This window comes from Tachysurus fulvidraco, chromosome 26, assembly GCF_022655615.1.
Source record: "Tachysurus fulvidraco isolate hzauxx_2018 chromosome 26, HZAU_PFXX_2.0, whole genome shotgun sequence".
NCBI lineage: Eukaryota > Metazoa > Chordata > Actinopteri > Siluriformes > Bagridae > Tachysurus > Tachysurus fulvidraco.
In genome coordinates this window covers 2,357,893-2,377,446 of record NC_062543.1, presented here as the reverse complement: position 1 = coordinate 2,377,446, position 19,554 = coordinate 2,357,893, and the positions used below count along the sequence as shown (strand labels likewise).

Here is a 19,554-nt window from a genome sequence, read left to right as displayed (position 1 = left end):
ATTAACAGAAAAAAATATCTGAAGTTGAATTTTTAGTCTCTCTCTTTTACTCTCTTTGTAAATCTTTAAAATCTAGACAACCAATCAGATTGCAGCCTTCACCGTTCTGAACCTTGTGGCCTGAAAAGTGCACAGAAGAAAATGGGCGGGGCTTCAGTGGCTGAGATTTTAACCTTTGTGTTTTTGCATTGATTTTGGATTGATTCAGTCGAGTTTTTATGAATGTGAATGTTAATGTGATCATTTGCGTGATCCAGACAGCCAGGTAGCTACGTCAGCATTACCAATGTAGCCTAGCGCAAGGCTAATATTATACAGTAAGCCTAGCATAAAATGAAAGCTGTACAGTATGACCTTGAGAGCGTGTTATGGTTTGTGACCCAAATTTACCCCAGACACTGCCATTGTGTGTGAATCATGTGTGTGTGTGTGTGTGTGTGTGTGTGTGTGTGTTTGTGTGTGTGTGTGTGTGTGTGTGTGTGTGTGTGTGTGTGTGTGTGTGTGTGTGTGTGTAACAAGCTCCCTTTTTCATTGCTTTGATTTCACGGCTGCTAAAAATAGCAGACAGAGGAGCGGGACAAGCATCTCCTGAGAGAGACTGGTACAGCAGCCCCTTTCTCTCTCTCTCTCTCTCTCTCTCTCTCTCTCTCTCTCTCTGTCTATCCCTTTCTTTGCCCCTCCCTCTATCCTGTCCTCCACCCCTTTCTATCCATCCAATGGCTCAGCAGTCGAGGGTGCGTACACGCTTGGCTGTAATTACTGTAGAGTGGCAACGAACGATCGAAAGAACGGGAGCATGAATGAACAGGGAAACTGAGAGAGAAAAAAAGAGAGAGAGAAAGACAGAGATAGAGAGAGAGAGAGACAGACTAGTAATAAAGGGGGTGAGACAGACAGACAGAACTACAGACAATTAGAGTGAGAAACAGGCAGTACCCGAGAAAAGAAAGGGCATCTATTGACTCAGAGTGGACTTGTACTTAAAGTCACACACACACACACACACACACACACACACACACACACACACACACACACACACACACACACACACACACACACACACTGTTACTCGCTACCTCGCAGACGTGTGGCCGGCTCACAGATGCCTGTTTCTAAGGTACACCTGCTTTTTCAGATTGTGTGTTTGTGCATGTGTGTGTGTGTGTGTGTGTGTGTGTGTGTGTGTGTGTGTGTGTGTGTGTGTGTTTTGGAATGCTTAATTAATCTTCATTAGACTGTTTAATTAATCAATAATATTGAACAACAACATGAACAAATTGGATGACTTGAAAAAAAAAAGAAATAAATTGTAGTATTTAATAGTGGTATTTTAAAATAGATCTTATAAAGCAAGATTATAGTGTGTGTGTGTGTGTGTGTGTGTGTGTGTGTGTGTGTGTGTGTGTGTGTGTGTGTGTGTGTTGGATTCATGGGATTGACAGCGTTTGCGCTCAGCTGCGCTGTGTTTACCCGGCTCATCAGCTCCAGTTATACGGTTTTACACAAGTGTGGAATCTAGGTGTGTGTGTGTGTGTGTGTGTGTGTGTGTGTGTGTGTGTGTGTGTGTGTTTGCATGTGTGTGTTTGCGTGTCCTTCAGCTATGCTGCTTTATGAATGACTTCTGCTGTTTGAGATAAGACAACGTGGTAAACGCTTTCACGAGAATCATTTCTAGTCAAGTAGCATTCATAACACCTTATAATGCTTTATAATCCATACTTATAAGTAGTTATAGCATTACAAGACAAATGTATGACTACACAAGTATAACAGATTATAAGTTATAATCAAATAATGTGCTTTGAGATTCATTTTCTGGTGAAGTATCTCTATTACAAGTTATAATGCAATATAACAAGCTATAAAAGTGTTAATAAATGTATATTAAACATAAGAGAGCATTTATAAATGCCATAAAATTGTTAATAAATGTATATTAAACATATTAAGCATTTATTTATTTTGCCAGAGCATTAGGGTTTTTCTGAAATCAGCTATTTTAACATTATTTTATTATTTTAATAACTATTTTAACAGCTATTATATGTTATGAACATGTTATACATGTTTATAAAACTGCTTACATCAAATTCTACTATGTATACATACATATTACACATCTAGACTTTAATATGCATTATGTATGCTATGTTATCTGATATACTATACAGGCTTACATTCCCCATTATAAAGTTGTCTTATAAACACTTTATAACACATGACATTATAATATAATATATTGCATTAATATCACAGTTAATGCATTTTAATAAAACTAATTAAAAGCTAATTATACATTGCTAGATGTTATGAGGCGTTATGTACACTGGGGATTGGCGAATCTCTGAAATTGTCCAATGAAGACTTAATAGCACAGTATGCAACATGACGTGATATAATAATTCTTTATAAAGTGTTATTCATGTTAATAATTCAAATTACAAATTATTGTACAGTTTTTAGACATTGTAGAGGCTTTATAAGGCATTACGCATGCTGTGTAACCAGATATCAATTACAGACTTTGGTGTATCTCTGGGGAATTTTTATACGTTTATAATGCATTATGGAGCATGACATTATAGTGTTATATACTGATGCTGTATAAAGTGTTATGCATGTTAATAGCCATTCTTCAAACAATTATACTATTGTGTTATTAGACATTCTAATGTATTATGTATGCAATGTAACACGATATGAATGTAGTTATAATGCATTATGAATTCTATGAAGCTCGTTCGTTTATTTTCATGCTACAGAGTGTGTGTGTGTGTGTGTGTGTGTGTGTGTGTGTGTGTGAATGTCTCCACAGCAGAAGAGAAACGTGTTCGATATTTTTAGATTCATGTTATGATAACCGTATAAGGCATTATGACCTCACTGTCATTTATTCTGTTATCATCTGGTTTCTCCATATACTGGTCTATCTTGTAGAATATGCTAATAAGCTAGCTCTGGGTTCTACTCTACAAACTCTTTAATCTTTGACAAAAGTTACCAGGTCAGGGTTCAACAATTTATCTTACACCGAGAAGAACAATTCCTCACATTTTAATGAGCGTGTTCCAGCCTTTTCAGTGTTGTGTGCTTTTTGGGGTCTCATCTGTTGTCAGAATTTACTACAGACGCTAACGTTAGCCCTAACCGCAAGAAGCTAGTCGCTAACAGAGAAGCTAATAACACAACGCTAATAAATCCTTTAAGTAATGATGCTAGCGAAAGCTATCCACGACAACTGGAATAAAAATCCCAGTCTAAGCTACACATAGCTGAGATGCGATTAGCTTCCTGAGATGAACGTCGGATCCTGTGAAGATCTGGCGGTTATTTTCCGCTCTGCCAGTGATGAGCGCGAACTAGAGGAAGAGAAGAAGTCAAGATCTTGAGCTCCTCGTCTCTAGAGGATTTGTTTTGTTCCTCTCTGGTTCTCGGGGGACTCATTAGGAACCCCTGGACCATTCATTAAAACCATGGAGACGATGAGAGAGGGAGAATTAAGGTGTATGTGTTTGTGTGTGTGTGTGTGTGTGTGTGTGTGTGTGTGTGTGTGTGTGTGTGTGTGTGTGTGTATGTGAAGGTTAAACAGAGAGAAAGTCAACACTCCTGTAAACAAAGCAGACAGGTTTCTGTGTGTTGTATGTAACTTGCCTGACTGTGTATTTGAGTATGCACTCAGGACAGTACAGAGGAAGCTGTGGCCAGTGTTTGTGTGTGTGTGTGTGTGTGTGTGTGTGTGTGTGTGTGTGTGTGTGTGTGTGTGTGTGTAAGGGAAATGAGGTTTGATGGATGTTAATGGTTGTGAACCCTGTGGGACATTGCAGCCAATCAGAGAGCCACAATGTTTCGCCTGTGGCTGGGGTGGGAGTCCGTAGCCTAATGGAGCATGCGTGTACACACACACACACACACACACACACACACACACACACACACACACACACACACACACACACACATATATATACACACACACACACACACACACACACACACACACACACACACACACACATATATATACACACACACACACATCCTTGCTTAGTGCCTTCCGGATGCTCACTAAAGCTCTTCGTGTTGTGTTTGTGTGTGAAATGGGAGGGATAATACCGACAACCCCTTAAGAGTCTCTCTCTCTCTCTGTCTCTCTCTGTCTCTCTCTCTCTCTCTCTCTCTCTCTCTCTCTCTCTCTCTCACACCAATTATCTCATGGTCTCACTCTCCTTCACTGTTTCAATGTCCTTCGCCCATCTCCCTTACATTATCTCTCTCTCTCTCTCTCTCTCTCTCTCTCTCTCTCTCTCTCTCTCTCTCTCTCTCTCTCTCACACACACACACACACACACACACACACACACACACACACACATGCTGTGGTTGATTTTGTTCGAAATCACTCACATCACACACACACACACACACACACACACACACACACACACACACACACACACACACACACACACACACACACACACACACACATACACACAGCTGCTCATGTGACTCGGAAAGCCCTGTTGGAGAGAGCAGTTTCATCCCCACTGCAGTGATGGTGGGATGAGTAAACACACTCTGAGCTCTGGATTTCCCACTGCAGGTGGAAACTCCACTCTTCTTCTTCTTCTTCTTCTTCTTCTTCTGCATCATCTTCTTCTTCTTGTGTGTCGGCGGTGAGTCAACTAACTCCCTGCACAGAGAGTTGAGAATGGCAGGACATTCAGGTGGTGTAGGGTAATTAAGATTGATAAGCTGTAAAGTAACCGATGTAGAGGTTTGGAGAAAGTGTGTGTGTGTGTGTGTGTGTGTGTGTGTGTGTGTGTGTGTGTGTGTGTGTGTGTGTGTGTGTGGTGTTACTGTTTCTTTATGCTTTTATACTTTCCACTACAGACAGATTTTGAAAAGAGGTGCAGAAAAAAAAAAAACAGGAGAAAAATTATGTTTCTTCCACCGCAAATGCTGCAACTTTAATCATGTCCAGAAGTGCATTTCAGTAGATTAAAGGTAGGAGTGTGTGATCTTCAAGTGTGTGTTGTGTGTGTTACACTCCAGTGTGTAACAGGACAGATTGTACAGATAGTGAAGTGTGTTGTTGTCTCCGGTGAAGTGAAGTCACATGGGCAGAAATTACCTTCTGTGAATCAGCAAAATAATCAGGCTCTGTGTGTGTGTGTGTGTGTGTGTGTGTGTGTGTGTGTGTGTGTGTGTGTGTGTGTGTGTGTGTGAGTGTGCGTGTGTGCGTGTGTGTGTATATGTGTGTATGTGTGTCTGTGTGTGTGTGTGTGTGTGAGAGAGAGAGGTTGAGAGAGAGAGAATGTGTATACATTTTTTACTTCATAAAAGCCTTAAGCAATTACAGTTAATTCAGCTAATATGCTTTGTTATAAACACTATTTATAATACATCATATTAAGTGTTCATAACGCATCACAGAGAAAACTTCTAATTTTCATCGATGATAAGGCATTATGAAGGCATTATGACGTGACATAACACGTGTTTATTAGTTGAGTATAAATAAATGACCTTCATATAATCCAATGTTCAGGGTTTCTAACAATGAGGGAAAAAACAATCTTTGCCATTAAAAATATTGTTTAGAAAATATAAATAAAATAAACCTTTACACAAAGTAATTTGATTTACTATTAACTAATTTAAATTATTGAATGAAATATTGTACAATTAAAATTCTCATTACATATTATTCATTTATAAATAAATTAAATTGAACACATGATATAATAAAAACCAAAACTGCTTAAACAAGACAATAAACCTATATATAAAAATTAATTAATTAATTACTAATATATATATATATATATATATATATATATATATATATATATATATATATATATATATATATATATACACACACACATAACAATTCAAATCTATTGAAATGGAAGAATTAGAACTGTTTCAAACAATTAAGTGGGGGGAAAAATGCTTTTTTTTTTTTTTAGCATAGACTTGAAATTAGCTGTATTTATTTGTTTTATAGTTTGTCACATGTTCCATAAAATAAATTAATAAATTAAAGATCAGATTACAGCCAAATCTCATTATTATTTTTTTGTTTTTGTTTTTAAAAAAAAAAAAAAAATCATATTAAACTTTATCTGTGGTGAATCCAGTGCCTTTTCTGAGCTACTTAAGCTCTCTCTCTCTCTCTCTCTCTCTCTCTCTCTCTCTCTCTCTCTCTCTCTCTCACACACACACACAAACACACAAACACAAAAACACACACACACACACACACACACACACACACACACACACACACACACACACACACACACACACACATACACACACACACACACAATTATTCTTTGGGCTTTTCATGAGCGTGTGTGCAGCAAGTTGGAGGCGTCAGGTTTGAATGGAGGATCTCAGTGAGGTCAGGAAGCTGGAGACAGTGAAAGCGATGTCATCACAGCGTTAATCACGGTGCCAGTCTGTGTTTTCACCGCTCAGAGCATCTCTGATTGTTTAGATGCCCTTAATGATGTCAGCGTGTCCTTGACCTTAAGGGTTTGATAAATTGCGCCTGACTAAAGCCCTTCACCTCCCTCTGGTCCTCGTATCCCGAGGAAAAGGACCACAAGTCTGAACAGTCTCTGTAACGCAGCACCTTTAACACCTTGAATATCAGCATGGGCTCGTTTAAAGCAGTTTAAAACAATTTAATCATCCAGAAACTTTGAAAAAAATACAGACTAGAAAAAAGGAATTTTTACCAGTTCAGCTTTAAGGACAAGTAGCGAGTGATGAAGCAGTGATTGCGGAGGAATAACGTCGTTATGTCATGATATAAACCTGGTTATGTAAATGAACCTCAGCCACTTCTATCAGCATGATACACAATATGCTCGTGCTTTTTTACATCGTATCATTAAAGCAAAAATTTTTTTAGGCTGTAAATTCTTTAGCCTTTTATTTCTTTACGTTTTAATGATTTTCCTGCAAACCAGATTGTGTTTTTTAGAGCAAAGAAGTTACACAAGCTCATTATTTATTTATTTATTTGGAAATCTGTGCTGCGATCTGAGAGACATTTCTGTAATGGACCAAGGAACGGCTCCCTGGGAATAATTCGGTGTGCGAGTGGTTCATTAGGGAGGATTTTATTGCAGAGTCTTTGTATTAAAGCAGTGTGGATTTCAGACTTAAGAACAAAAACAAAACTAAATGAAAACCGTTAATGCACAAGTTCAGCACCATCGTTTAGGCGCTTCTAGTCGTTTAGAACGTCCGTGAATCGAGAGATTTTAACTTCTGATATCATTGTGCGTGGTATCGCGCGGGTTATACAGTATGTAGCAAGCATTAAAATTAACGCTATAGACGATCGACACAGAAAAAAAAGACGCCACAGATGAAACAAAAAAAAAATAAAATAAAAAAGTTTATTAATAAAGAAACATCTCCTTGCAAAAAACTACAGACGATTCTGTTTTTTTTAATTCGTTAAGTAACAACAATGTGTTTGAATGTTTCTTATTAATCTTTAGTATGTGTCGTTACCATAGAAACCATAAAAAAAATTCAAACAGAGTGTTTTAAGAACTCCCTAGTATTCAGCAGCACTGTGATACGAAGCGGTTTATTTCTTTTGCGTTAGCACACGTTATTTACTTTCATTCTAAATCTCTGTCTCATGTTTTTGGAGTCCACTCAGGCGTGTCTCGTCCCATCAATCCTCTTCTCTCACTACACAAACTTTATGAAGTCATTAATATCACTTATAATCACTGCTTTATAGCAAGTACGGCCGTGACAGCCTCGTCAGCAGGGATCGATCATCGCTAATCGTCCTGTCGTCTGTAAAACTATGATGTATTCGTGCAATCATCTCACTCTTCCTCACTGGAGATGATGATGATGATGATGATGATGATCTGCCTACAGAAATTGATGCTTTCTTTTCAAATCTCGCAGGTTTCCAGCAAAGCAAAAACTCCAGTGCGTAAAAACTTACACTAGATGCTTCCTAAAGTATGTTCTCGATGCCAGTGCGTCCTCTGATAATATAATCCCACATCGTCAAACCTCACGGCTTTGCCTTAAAGTGTATTTTATCCGGGAGAAATGGGTGAAAATGTCAGGATCTGGAGGTGTAAAGCTGAAACAGACACATCCCAACAGTTAGAACTGCAGACAGTTGAGGTTCTACCCAGCAGATGAAACTGAGTGAAACGTTCATTCCTAAAAACTTTATTAATGATTTGGGCTTCATAGAAAGTGTTTACAAAATATTTCAGACCATCAAATGTTAAATACAGTGGAGATCAGAGTAGCCATATTATCTTCAAACAAACAAACAAACAAACAAACAAACAAACAAATAAATAAATAAATATGGAACTATATAACTTTCTCTCTCTCTCTCTCTCTCCACATATACAGTATATAATAATGGTTCTACGTAAAATAATAAAGAAGAAGATAGAACCTTGAAATTACGTCCATTTTTATTATTCCTGAAATAGCACTTGATCCTGCGTGCCCTATCGTTTACCCTCAGACTTTGAGCTGTTGAACAGGAGACACCATGAGGTAATGATGAGGAAATTGAGATAATCGAATCGCAGTATATATTTTCCTTGCGAATAGTGTCGCATTAATGCAACATCATTCAACAAACCTGATTCATTTTAAAGTTAAGAACCGAGACATGGTTAGGGTTAGGGTTAGGGTTTGTTTTAAGTCAGACTCACGTGTAACTCTGACGTCTAATGCTATGTTTGAGTTGTGTACAGTATAAGGTCTGAATACCGAAGTGCGTGATTTAATATCGCGCAACTTAAATGCGACTCAAATGGTAACAATTGCAAATATGTAGATTTCTGTTGCAGGCTGTTGTAGGAATAAAGTGAATATATACTTATTTGCTCATATGTATCCTTCTCTCTCTCTCTCTCTCTCTCTCTCTCTCTCTCTCTCTCTCTCTCTCTCTATCTCTTTTTCTCTCTATCTTTCTCTCTCTCTCTCTCTCTCTCTCTCTCTCTCTGTCTCTCTCTCTCTCTCTCTCTCTCTCTCTTTCTCTTTTTCCCTATCTCTCTCTCTCTCTCTCTCTCTCTCTCTCTCTCTCTCTCTCTCTCTCTCTCTCTCCCCCCCTCCCTCTCTCGTATTATCCTGGCCTATTTTATAATGCACCTAACCTGCGACTTTTAATGCTGCACCACACTAAGCCTAAGATCAATTTCTTCTCCTGCTCAAATACGCACACTCACACATACACACACACACACACACACACACACACACACACACACACACACACACACACACACACACACAACAGGGTGATACACTTTCCAATTCACCCTCATCTGTGAGGAGCTAAATGAAGCCCAAATTCCCATCGATTCCCATTCCAGTGCTTTAATATCACCCCAGCATAGATGTAGCGTCTCATCACTGACATAAAGACGGAAACAAGCCTTTTAAAGACGGATATTCTTTATAATCTCCTGTCATTTTGAGCTCCGGATGCTGCTCTTGTCGTTCTGCGCTCTGTATCACCACCACCATGACCATCACTACCACCGTGTCCTAATGACAATAAATCCATAAACGCCTTAACTTCAGCTGATCAGCTTCTCTGATCTCTTCCGGACGAATGCATGTGAAATGAAAGAGCGTAAAAACTGACTCCTGAACAATAGTCTAGTCTGAAGGGACCCATATCAGATGCTGGAATGACTTCATTAAACCTTGAAGGATTATAAACTGAAATGCATTGTAATTACCTTTGGGGTTGATTATAATTATTATTAGCGTTGTTCATATTATTTTGTGCTTAATTGCATTCCTGGTGTTTAAGTCTTGGGAGACACACTGAGGTCTGTCTGCGAGTTTCAGCTCTTTGGAAATAAACCGAAAAGATACGTATACTGATATGGGTGCGATATACAAACCATCACGGTGTTTTATTGGCTCATTAATGAACAGTTATTCGTATGGTTTAGAGAGATAACATTAAAATTTGAAATATAATAAACAAAAAAGTCAACACATTCACTATATAACTACTACAACGCAGGATTATCCCATGGTTTCCATGGAGCGAGGCGGCGTCGACGCCCCTGCCAATCATCACTAATCGATAAAGAAGAAGAAGCCTTTATTTTGTCTCTACGTAAAAGCACAGTGAAATTCTTTTTTCACATATCCCAACTATAAGGAAAGTCGTGGTCTGACTCCTAACCCTAAGGTTGTGGGTTCGAGTCTCGGGCCGGCCACGAGCAAGGCAACGAACCCCCACAACTGCTCCCCGGGCGCCGCAGCATAAATGGCTGCCCACTGCTCCGGGTGTGTGTTCACGGTGTGTGTGTGTGTGTGTGTGTGTGTGTGTGTGTGTGTGTGTGTGTGTGTGTGTGTGTGTGTGTGTGTGTATTCACTGCTGTGTGTGTGCACTTTGGATGGGTTAAATGCAGAGAACCAATTCTGAGTGTGGGTCACCGTACTTAGCCGTATGTCACATCACTTTCACTAAAGGTCAGGGTCAGACATAATACAGCACCAGTGGAGCAGAGAGGGTTAAGGGCCTTGATCAAGAGCCCAAAAGTGGCGGCTTGGCAGTCCTGGGGCTTGAACCCCAATCATCCAATCAACAACCCAGAGCATTAACCATTTGAGCCACTATTACTCCAAGAGCAGTGATTAAGATCAGTTGCTATAGAAATGAGATGTAAGTCGCTCTGGATAAGAGCGTCAGCTAAATGCTGTAAATGAATGAAACGAATGAAATAGAAACGACACATTAATGCATTAATATTAGAAAAAAAAGAAGAATTTATAGCACAGTGACATTCTCGTCTTTGCATATCTCTGATCGTTAGGATTGTTATTATACAGTGCTCCTGGAGCTGAGAAGGATAAGGGTCTGACAGTCGCAGCTGGAACCCCTGACCTTCTGATCAGTAACCCACAGACTTAACCATTTAACCCACAGACCATTAAACTAGTGCTCAGTGTCACACAGATGATGATGTTCAGGTTCCATTTGGAGTCTGGTTCCTCTCAGAGTTTCTTCCTCATATCATCTCAGGGAGTTTTTTCCTCACCACCGTCACCTTTGGCTTGCTTTTGTAGGGATGAATCTAAATATAGATTCTGCTTTGTGACAATGCAGATTGTTAAAGATGCTCTACAAATAAAATCAAACTGAATTGAATTCATTAAATAATACACACCTTCTGACCAATCAGGTCTCAGAATTTTATATATATGTAAATGATAAAATCATAAATTCCACCAGCCCTGTATATACTGTATGTTCCACCGATAATCTAATCCTGAGAATACTCCTTAAGACTCTTATTCTAAACTCGTCCTGGCTTTTTCGGCTACGGCGTGTCGCAAAGCTTCAAGTTACAGTTTTACCTCAGACTGTTCCGATGCAGGGTGCACAGTGGCTTAGTGGTTAGCACGTTCGCCTCACACCTCCAGGGTTGGGGGTTCGATTCCCGCCTCCGCCTTGTGTGTGTGGAGTTTGCATGTTCTCCCCGTGCCTCAGGGGTTTCCTCTGGGTAGTCCGGTTTCCTCCCCCGGTCCAAAGACATGCATGGTAGGTTGATTGGCATCTCTGGAAAATTGTCCATAGTGTGTGAGTGTGTGTGTGAATGAGTCCATCATACAAATCTCTACGAACGAGCTGTTACTATAGAAACGTGAACCTCTCCTGTACGACATTCCTTTAAAAACAGCCTATCAGAATTCAGCCCGTTGGTGCATGCTAATGATCCTGGGCTTTATGAGTAAGCATTTGACGAGTGTTTCAGCAGAACTGAGTCTGATGAGTGGTGCATGTGCAGTGCAGTAAGTGTCCTCTGATGTCTATACATTCCAGTTCTTCTCCATGCACTTAGCATCTCAGCTATTATTAGCTTTATCTGAGCCAGGAGCCTCTTAGTGGAATGATATGGTGTACGGTATATAAAGGTAGCGATGTCATGCAGATGGTGTTTGGTCCACCTTATGAGCTGAATGTGTCACTTTTGCTTTCCTCCATTCATGTGATGAGTCTGAAGGATTCATGTGACGAGTCTGAAGGATTCATGTGATGAGTCTGAAGGATTCATGTGATGAGTCTGAAGGATTCATGTGATGAGTCTGAAGGATTCATGTGACGGGTCTGAAGGATTCATGTGACGAGTCTGAAGGATTCATGTGACGAGTCTGAAGGATTCATGTGTCGAGTCTGAAGGATTCATGTGATGAGTCTGAAGGATTCATGTGATGAGTCTGGAGGATTCATGTGATGAGTCTGAAGGATTCATATGATGGGTCTGAAGGATTCATGTGACGAGTCTGAAGGGATTCATGTGATGGGTCTGGATTCATGTGACGAGTCTGAAGGATTCATGTGACGAGTCTGAAGGATTCTTGTGATGGGTCTGGATTCATGTGATGGGTCTGAAGGAAAAAAAACAATGTTATTGGGAACGGTTTTTTTTCTGGAGAAATAGCGCACACGTGGTAAGGTGAGAGAATTTCCCTCAGATGCACTGAGATTGTTTTGGAGAAAATAATTTCAGGTCAATGCATGACGGGAAACAGCAAAGGAAAGCTGCCACTTTTCCAGCACTTACACAAAGAGATGGCCAAGAAAGGTAACAAAAAGCCACTTTACCTCCCTCTGTGATTCCACTACAGAAAGCCAGACACTGATTTAGGAGCACTTTCGTTCTTTAGTGCTGGAAATAATTCAAATAAACGCTTATATCATCCAGCACGCGGAAACCTGTCTGCGTTATCGAACAAAAGCTTGAGTTTCAGACTCGAGATCTGATGTGGTCTGATTTCTCTTTTTTCCCTCCGAGTTGACTAAGAAAACCGGATTGGAATAAAACTATTGGCTTGCAGTAAGAGGAGGGATGGGTTCTCATGTAGAGGCCGGTTCCTCTCAAGGGCACCGTCACCTCTGGCTCCTTCATTAGGGATCTACATCTGTAAAGCCTCATCGATCACGGTTCTTCTTTTTTAGGAAGCAATCAAAGCTTTCGAAACATTTTCTGTAACGATTTGTTTTGTTCCATCACCTAAAGTATTTAGGGTTGAGAAGTGTTTGTACCCAAAAGAGTTAAAAAATAAAGGTTCCAGGAAGATCCATGAAGCGTTTAATTCGCAGTGATGCCATTTTCGGTTCTCCAGAGAACCTTTTAGTAAATAGTTCTTACAACAACCTCTTCATTCTTAGTGACAAAGAAAATGTTTAGGGTCCAAACTAAAAATAGCCTTTTGTGCAATGGAATTGTTCTCTGGAGGTTAAAGGTTCTTCATAGACCCATTTGTTGTCAGGTTCAACAAAGCTCTAGTGAACAACAAGACAAAACTTTCAGTGTTTTTCATACTCACCTGATTTCGCATTAACATTTTCCGGACTGCGGCTGATCAGTCGAGGTTCACGTTAACAAATCTATTAACATTTATGCACTTTGTGTAGCGACTCCACATTTTGACGTCTGTGTGCCCTAATTAATGAACTATCACTTAAAATAAACAAAACACAGACAAATTAAATAAATAACATTGTGGCAGGAGCCGTGTCCCAATAACACTCCGAACACTCTCTTCACCCATACTGACAAGCCCCGCCCCTTTCTGCTCATTGGCTACACGTTTGTTTTGTTTTTTTGTTTATTTTTCGGCCCGACTCGGGTTTCTGAAGCATTTCTCAAAAATCGGAGACCCCACCTTTAACTGCTGACCTGGAAACTCCGCCCCTTTTCCTGCTGGCAAAGTGCAGCCTTGGAGAAAGAGAATAAGTTTGTTTAAGTTTATTAATAAAATCCATTTTACTGTGTTACTTCACAGCATCTAAAGACATGTTGTGCTACTGCAACAAACCGAAGAGCTGACGTATCCACCTCTTTATTCCTTATATGCACGAACAGAACAGAGACTTTACCCCAATGTTCTTCGTCAGCAAAAAACCAAGCTGTCTGCTGTTCGCATTTCCTTTAACACCCCCCCATCCATTCATCTCTTCTCTCATCTCTCCCTCCGTTCTCCATTCTCCTGTTCTCTTCTCTCAGCCAGAGCGCCGTTTCTTTCTCGTTCACCTGAATCATGCATGACCTTTTAGCTCTCAGCACATTTTCCTGCTCTTTCAGAGAAAGCCTTTTTCACTCTTCCACTTCTCTTATGTTCTCCTGTACTGTACTGTACTGTACTGTACTCTTCCTTCTACTCTTCTACTCTGTACGTTCTATCATTGAGGCAAAACAGCTAAATATTTCTTGTAAGATTCTACACAGAACCATTAATGCTTCTGCTAGAGGATCAAACCCAAGAACCTTATGAGTTAGGAAAATGTAGAACCTTTACCGATGTCTCTCTATCAAGTTCCAAGCAGAACCCTTTTTTAGACACGAAGAACCGTAATTATTCAGTAAATTCTCAAAGCACTACTAAAGAACATCTTTTTCTAAGAGTATGTAGAAGTCAAAAAAGAATCCCAACATTTCAGGAAGCCTTAAGAACTCTTACTTCACCAATGGATGCTTAAAGAATGTTGAAGATCCAAGAAGAACAATTCAGCTACAGTTTAAACTCCTCACAGCTTCTAGGTATCAAGATTTTTAAGCTATTTGGTTGTATCTCTCTATTACCACTTAAAGATGTCTTGCTATCAGAAAAGGTTCCATGTAGAACCCCTTTTTGGACAAGTGGCCCTTCAAAGCTCTATTAAAAAAACTTCTTTTTAAGGTATTTTAAGAATAAATGTGCCAGGAAGAACCCATAAGGGATTTTTACACTGATGCCATAGAGGCATTTTTTGGTTCTCCAAAGAACCTTTCAGTAAAATGTTCTTAGGGACTCTTACTTCTCCAATGGACCATTAAAGAATGTTGAAGTGCCAAGAAGAACCAATCAGCTATGTTTTAAACCCATTAGAACTTCTAGGTATCAGAATTTTTTTGGTCGTATCTCTTTGCTAAAACGTCTCTCATTATCAGACGGGGTTCCAATTTTAACAGAACGTCCCCATTTAAATGTGCATGCTCTACATAAGAAAGATTGAAAGAAGAGCCAATTTTGGGATTTCTGTAGATTAAGAACCCTTAATTATCCAGTGGATTCCTAATGAATCTTAGAAGAACCAAGAAGAACTATACTTTGCTCAACACCTGACAGGTTTTAAGTATCAAACAGAAAATAATGAGTGTTTGCTGCAAGCTTAGGAAAAAAATGGTTCCTAAGGACTCATTAGACAGGAAACGATTATTAGCTTCCAAAAAGGTTGCTGACTTCCTAAGGTGCTTGATTTCTTGGAGTTTTTAGGTAGAACCATGTTCATTCATTCATTCATTCATTCATTCATTCATTCATTTTCTACCGCTTATCCGAACTACCTCGGGTCACGGGGAGCCTCAGGCGTCATCGGGCATCGAGGCAGGATACACCCTGGACGGAGTGCCAACCCATCACAGGGCACACACACACACTCATTCACTCACACACTCACACACTACGGACAATTTTCCAGAGATGCCAATCAACCTACCATGCATGTCTTTGGACCGGGGGAGGAAACCGGAGTACCCGGAGGAAACCCCCGAGGCACGGGGAGAACATGCAAACTCCACACACACAAGGCGGAGGTGGGAATCGAACCCCCAACCCTGAAGGTGTGAGGCAAACGTGCTAACCACTAAGCCACCGTGCCACCCGGTAGAACCATGTGTGTGTGTGTGTGTGAAATGAAAGCAGTGTAATAACAATTATTACTCTCTAAAGATCGGCGTTCCCTGAGATTTCTGGAGAGTTCCAGAGGTTTTGGCGGTTGGCTTGTCTTATGCGTCTCTGTATATCGTATAGTGTTTAGCGTGCAGGTCAATGGTGCCACTCTCATCTCGTTATGTGTTTGCCGTCTCGTGAGTGAGATTGATCGCATGTGACATTGCAGGAAGGTGTCGCGCTTAGACGCATACATTCAGGATGACTAATGTGCAAAGTTTTGGAGTAGAAAAAAAAATCAGGAAAAAAGAGAAAGAAGCTTTAAGGCTTACGATGGAGCAACAAGGTTACGTTCGATCGCTGGCTCGATGGATGTATCAATTTGTCCTGAAATGCTGTTAGGGGATACGTGTGTTGTTGTTGTGGAGGAACATAAACTGTAGTTAACTGATGGATTTAGATTCGCTTATTTGCTTTGCAGCATAGCGGCGTTGAAGAAACAAACACTATAACGATATAAAAAGCATATAATAAACATTGTCGCCATGGTAGCTGTAACTTTGCTTCATCACATCATTCAGTCTTTGAGTTTTATTCTTTACATTTAAAGTTTGATTTAAATTTCCAATTCTATTTCCATGTAACATCTTCGTACATTACCCACAATGCCCTGTTGTTAGTGGTGCAGCGGGATTTCAGACTTGTTTCCTCTCTACCTCATGAGAGTGATGCGGCAGAGTTTCAGCCTTTAAGTCTAGATTAGCTTCCAAACTTTAATGCTAACTGTTTAATGCAAAGCCAATTCTCTGCTCTAACTGACTTAGAGCTGTGTTGCATTCTGGGATTTTTAGTTAGCAACAGTAAGCAAACACATTAGCTCTAACATCGCGAAACACATCTGTTAGCATAAACGTTTTTATATTTGTGTGTTTCTCAAAGTTTTTCAGACGTTTGTGTAAGGATGTGTTTGGCTAATTACTAGCTCAGTGCTAGCGTTGAAAATCACCAGTTTATTCCTCATTCATTGCTCTCCATAAATATCTCCTTAACTCCACTTTCAGAAAACGCAGTTCCTCTTTTTCCTTCCTGTTAATTCAGTATGCTTCGCTCATCAGCTCCATAAAACACTGTTTGTTTTGAAGGGCGTTTAACGAAATGAGCCATAAACTTGCTGGATGTACAGTAGTCATCTCTCGACAAACCCATTTACCCACGAAAGGTTTATTTTTAACTCCTAGCTAAATGATTGATGGCATTTCAGACGTTTTGACCACTAGCGTGTGCTTCATCATATGATCCTAAACTCCAGAGAGATGCTTCGGGCCACCTGAAAACAAAGAGTCATCTGAGAGTCATCTGAGAATCATAGGAGAGTCATCTGAGTCATCTTCAAATGATTCCATGCCGTGATGTTCTTTGTAGTTTATATATATATATATATATATATATATATATATATATATATATATATATATATATATATATATATATAGTTTTTATTATACTTTCAGAAATATTGTTACATAATCATTTTAAAAGGTTCACTTAGTTTCATTCGATTCCTTTATTCCTTCATTTTCATTTTTTAAGTACACATAATTCATTTATTTTCAGAATAGGTTTATATAAGTTAATTTACACATTTATTTATTTATTTGTTTGTTTGTTTGTTTGTTTGTTTGTTTGTTTTTTATCTATTTATTTATTTGTAGCTCTTTACGAACTATTTATTTATTTATTTGTTTGTTTGTTTGTTTGTTTGTTTATTTATTTATTTATTGGTCTTTTCACATTATTTATTTATTTTCCCCTATGTTATTAATCCTATGTAATTAATGTTCTTCTATCGTACGTATGTAGGTCATGTGGCTTTATTTATCTCATATTTACATGTGTACTTTTAAGACCTGTTGATCACTCATAATCAAATCACCTGAATTTTGCATCCATGATCCTACTGAGAACTTCATATAAATCAGCAAAGAGTTATTTTTATCCCGGTCATTATTTCCTGACTCAGCGCTGGTTCCTCCAAAATCCAGAGCAAACGAGTGAAGGGCACAAAATAGAGCCTAAGGCATTCTGGCTCATGAGAAACGAGAGGACGTGGTGACGAGCGGATGCTCTTCACTAAGACGTTTCGGAAATAAAAGCCAGGAACGGAAATGGCTAATGGTCGGTTTGGTCGGTCTGTCCTCGGCTTTGTGAAACGTGAATCCTGCAAAGTGCTTTGTGATTGAATCACTACACATCCAGCCTTAATGGACAATTATTAGCTTATTGTTGTGTGGCATCATTAAACTGACAAGTACTGCATGCTGTAATTTTACAATCAATATCAATTCATTTCCAGACAGAACGATTTGTTTACAGATTTTAAAATTTTCCAGTCGGTGGAAAGATCCTACGATCGCTGTTGTTTATTCGGTCAGTTGTGATGTGATGGGATGGGAATCGATCCAGGTTTGACTCCCAAATCCAAAGATGAACTAATATTACAGACTTTTACAGGAAAATCCAAATCCAAGTTCCAGGATGCAGGATTTTGGGTTAACACTGGTCTAATTTGACCCAGTTATGGATCACTGTAGGGTTTTACAGGTTACACAGCTTTTACTATATACTTAGTCACATGACCGATGTCACATTTTTAAATCCTGATTTAAAGGCTTGAAGAATCATAGATGGGTTTAGCAACAGCATCAGAGCATCAGGGAACAAATGGCTGAAATGGTCGATTCTGAATCCAGGACATACAGCATGCAAGTTTGTGTCCATCAACAGACCTGCTGTAGTAGTTCCTTTAGATGGAGTGATGGATAGAGGAATGGGTGGATGGATGGAGGGATAAATGGAGGGATAATAGGATGGATGGATGGATGGATGGCGTACGTCGCAGGTCGGACTAGTCTAGTGTGATCGGATAGTCGACGCACACCTGACATCCCAAACGTCTTAATGCACGCTACATACTTTGAACTCTAGTGTCTAGTGTATAAATGTCGGATGCGGCCGAATCGTCTCAAATTTAAATCATGACAAATGACAAATGGCGCCCGTGACACAATACGTCGTTTGGTAGTCGTCTCATTCGCCGGAGTGTCGTCGGCCATCTTGAATCCAGCGTCAGTGCCTGGTAGCTTCGCCCCTCTTCCTCTACATCACAGATCTATGAGTGTCGAGTGCATGAAGTGTCCGACATGCGCACTTGTGTTTATCGGTTGATCCAGGATCATGAAGTGCACTTCTTTTAATTGGACGCAGCTTCTGTCACAATGTTATTTATTTAATTTGTCAGTTTTACTCGTGCACTCAGACAGATTCACACACACACACACACACACACACACACACACACACACACACACACACACACACACACACACGATCTCTGGACAGTAATATGTAAGAGTTATACAGTATGAATGAATGTTGTGTGTGTGTGTGTGTGTGTGTGTGTGTGTGTGTGTGTGTGTGTGTGTGTGTGTGTGTGTGCGCTCCACTCTTCTTGCTCACTTGGAAGCAGAAACACTCACATAAACACACAGCTCCTTATTCTCCATGTGACGTCTTATAAAACCGTCGTGTTGCACTTGTTTGTAAAAATGCACGCTTTTGGCCTGAGCAGGATTTATTCTGGGCGAGATTTCCTGAAGCAGCTCGTCTCCCCCGCTGTGCTCCAGCAGCCAAGCAGACCGAGGGGAATCGGCTCCGGGGAGAAAAATGCTATAAATGACTACAGCGCGGCCTTTAGACGAGACTTATGAGGACTTCGGCATGCTGATGCCTTTAGAATTGTTTGGAGTCCACAGGCGCTTGTTTTCTGGCTGCTGAATACCAGAGAAGAAT

General features: G+C 39.8%; 1 protein-coding gene across 2 annotated transcripts in view; it reads left to right on the top strand.

The window, feature by feature from the left end:
• The first annotated feature begins 781 nt into the window (after positions 1-781).
• rgs3a (regulator of G protein signaling 3a) overlaps positions 782-19,554 on the top strand; it is a 65,589-nt gene continuing 46,816 nt past the window's right edge. For both annotated transcript variants that reach the window (XR_007139575.1, XM_027136642.2), the window contains exon 1: positions 782-1,120. Coding sequence is in view for 1 of the 2 variants with exons in the window: in XM_027136642.2 (XP_026992443.2) it covers positions 1,106-1,120 (15 nt within the window). In the remaining variant the exon portion in view is untranslated. The remainder of the gene's footprint in view (positions 1,121-19,554) is intronic.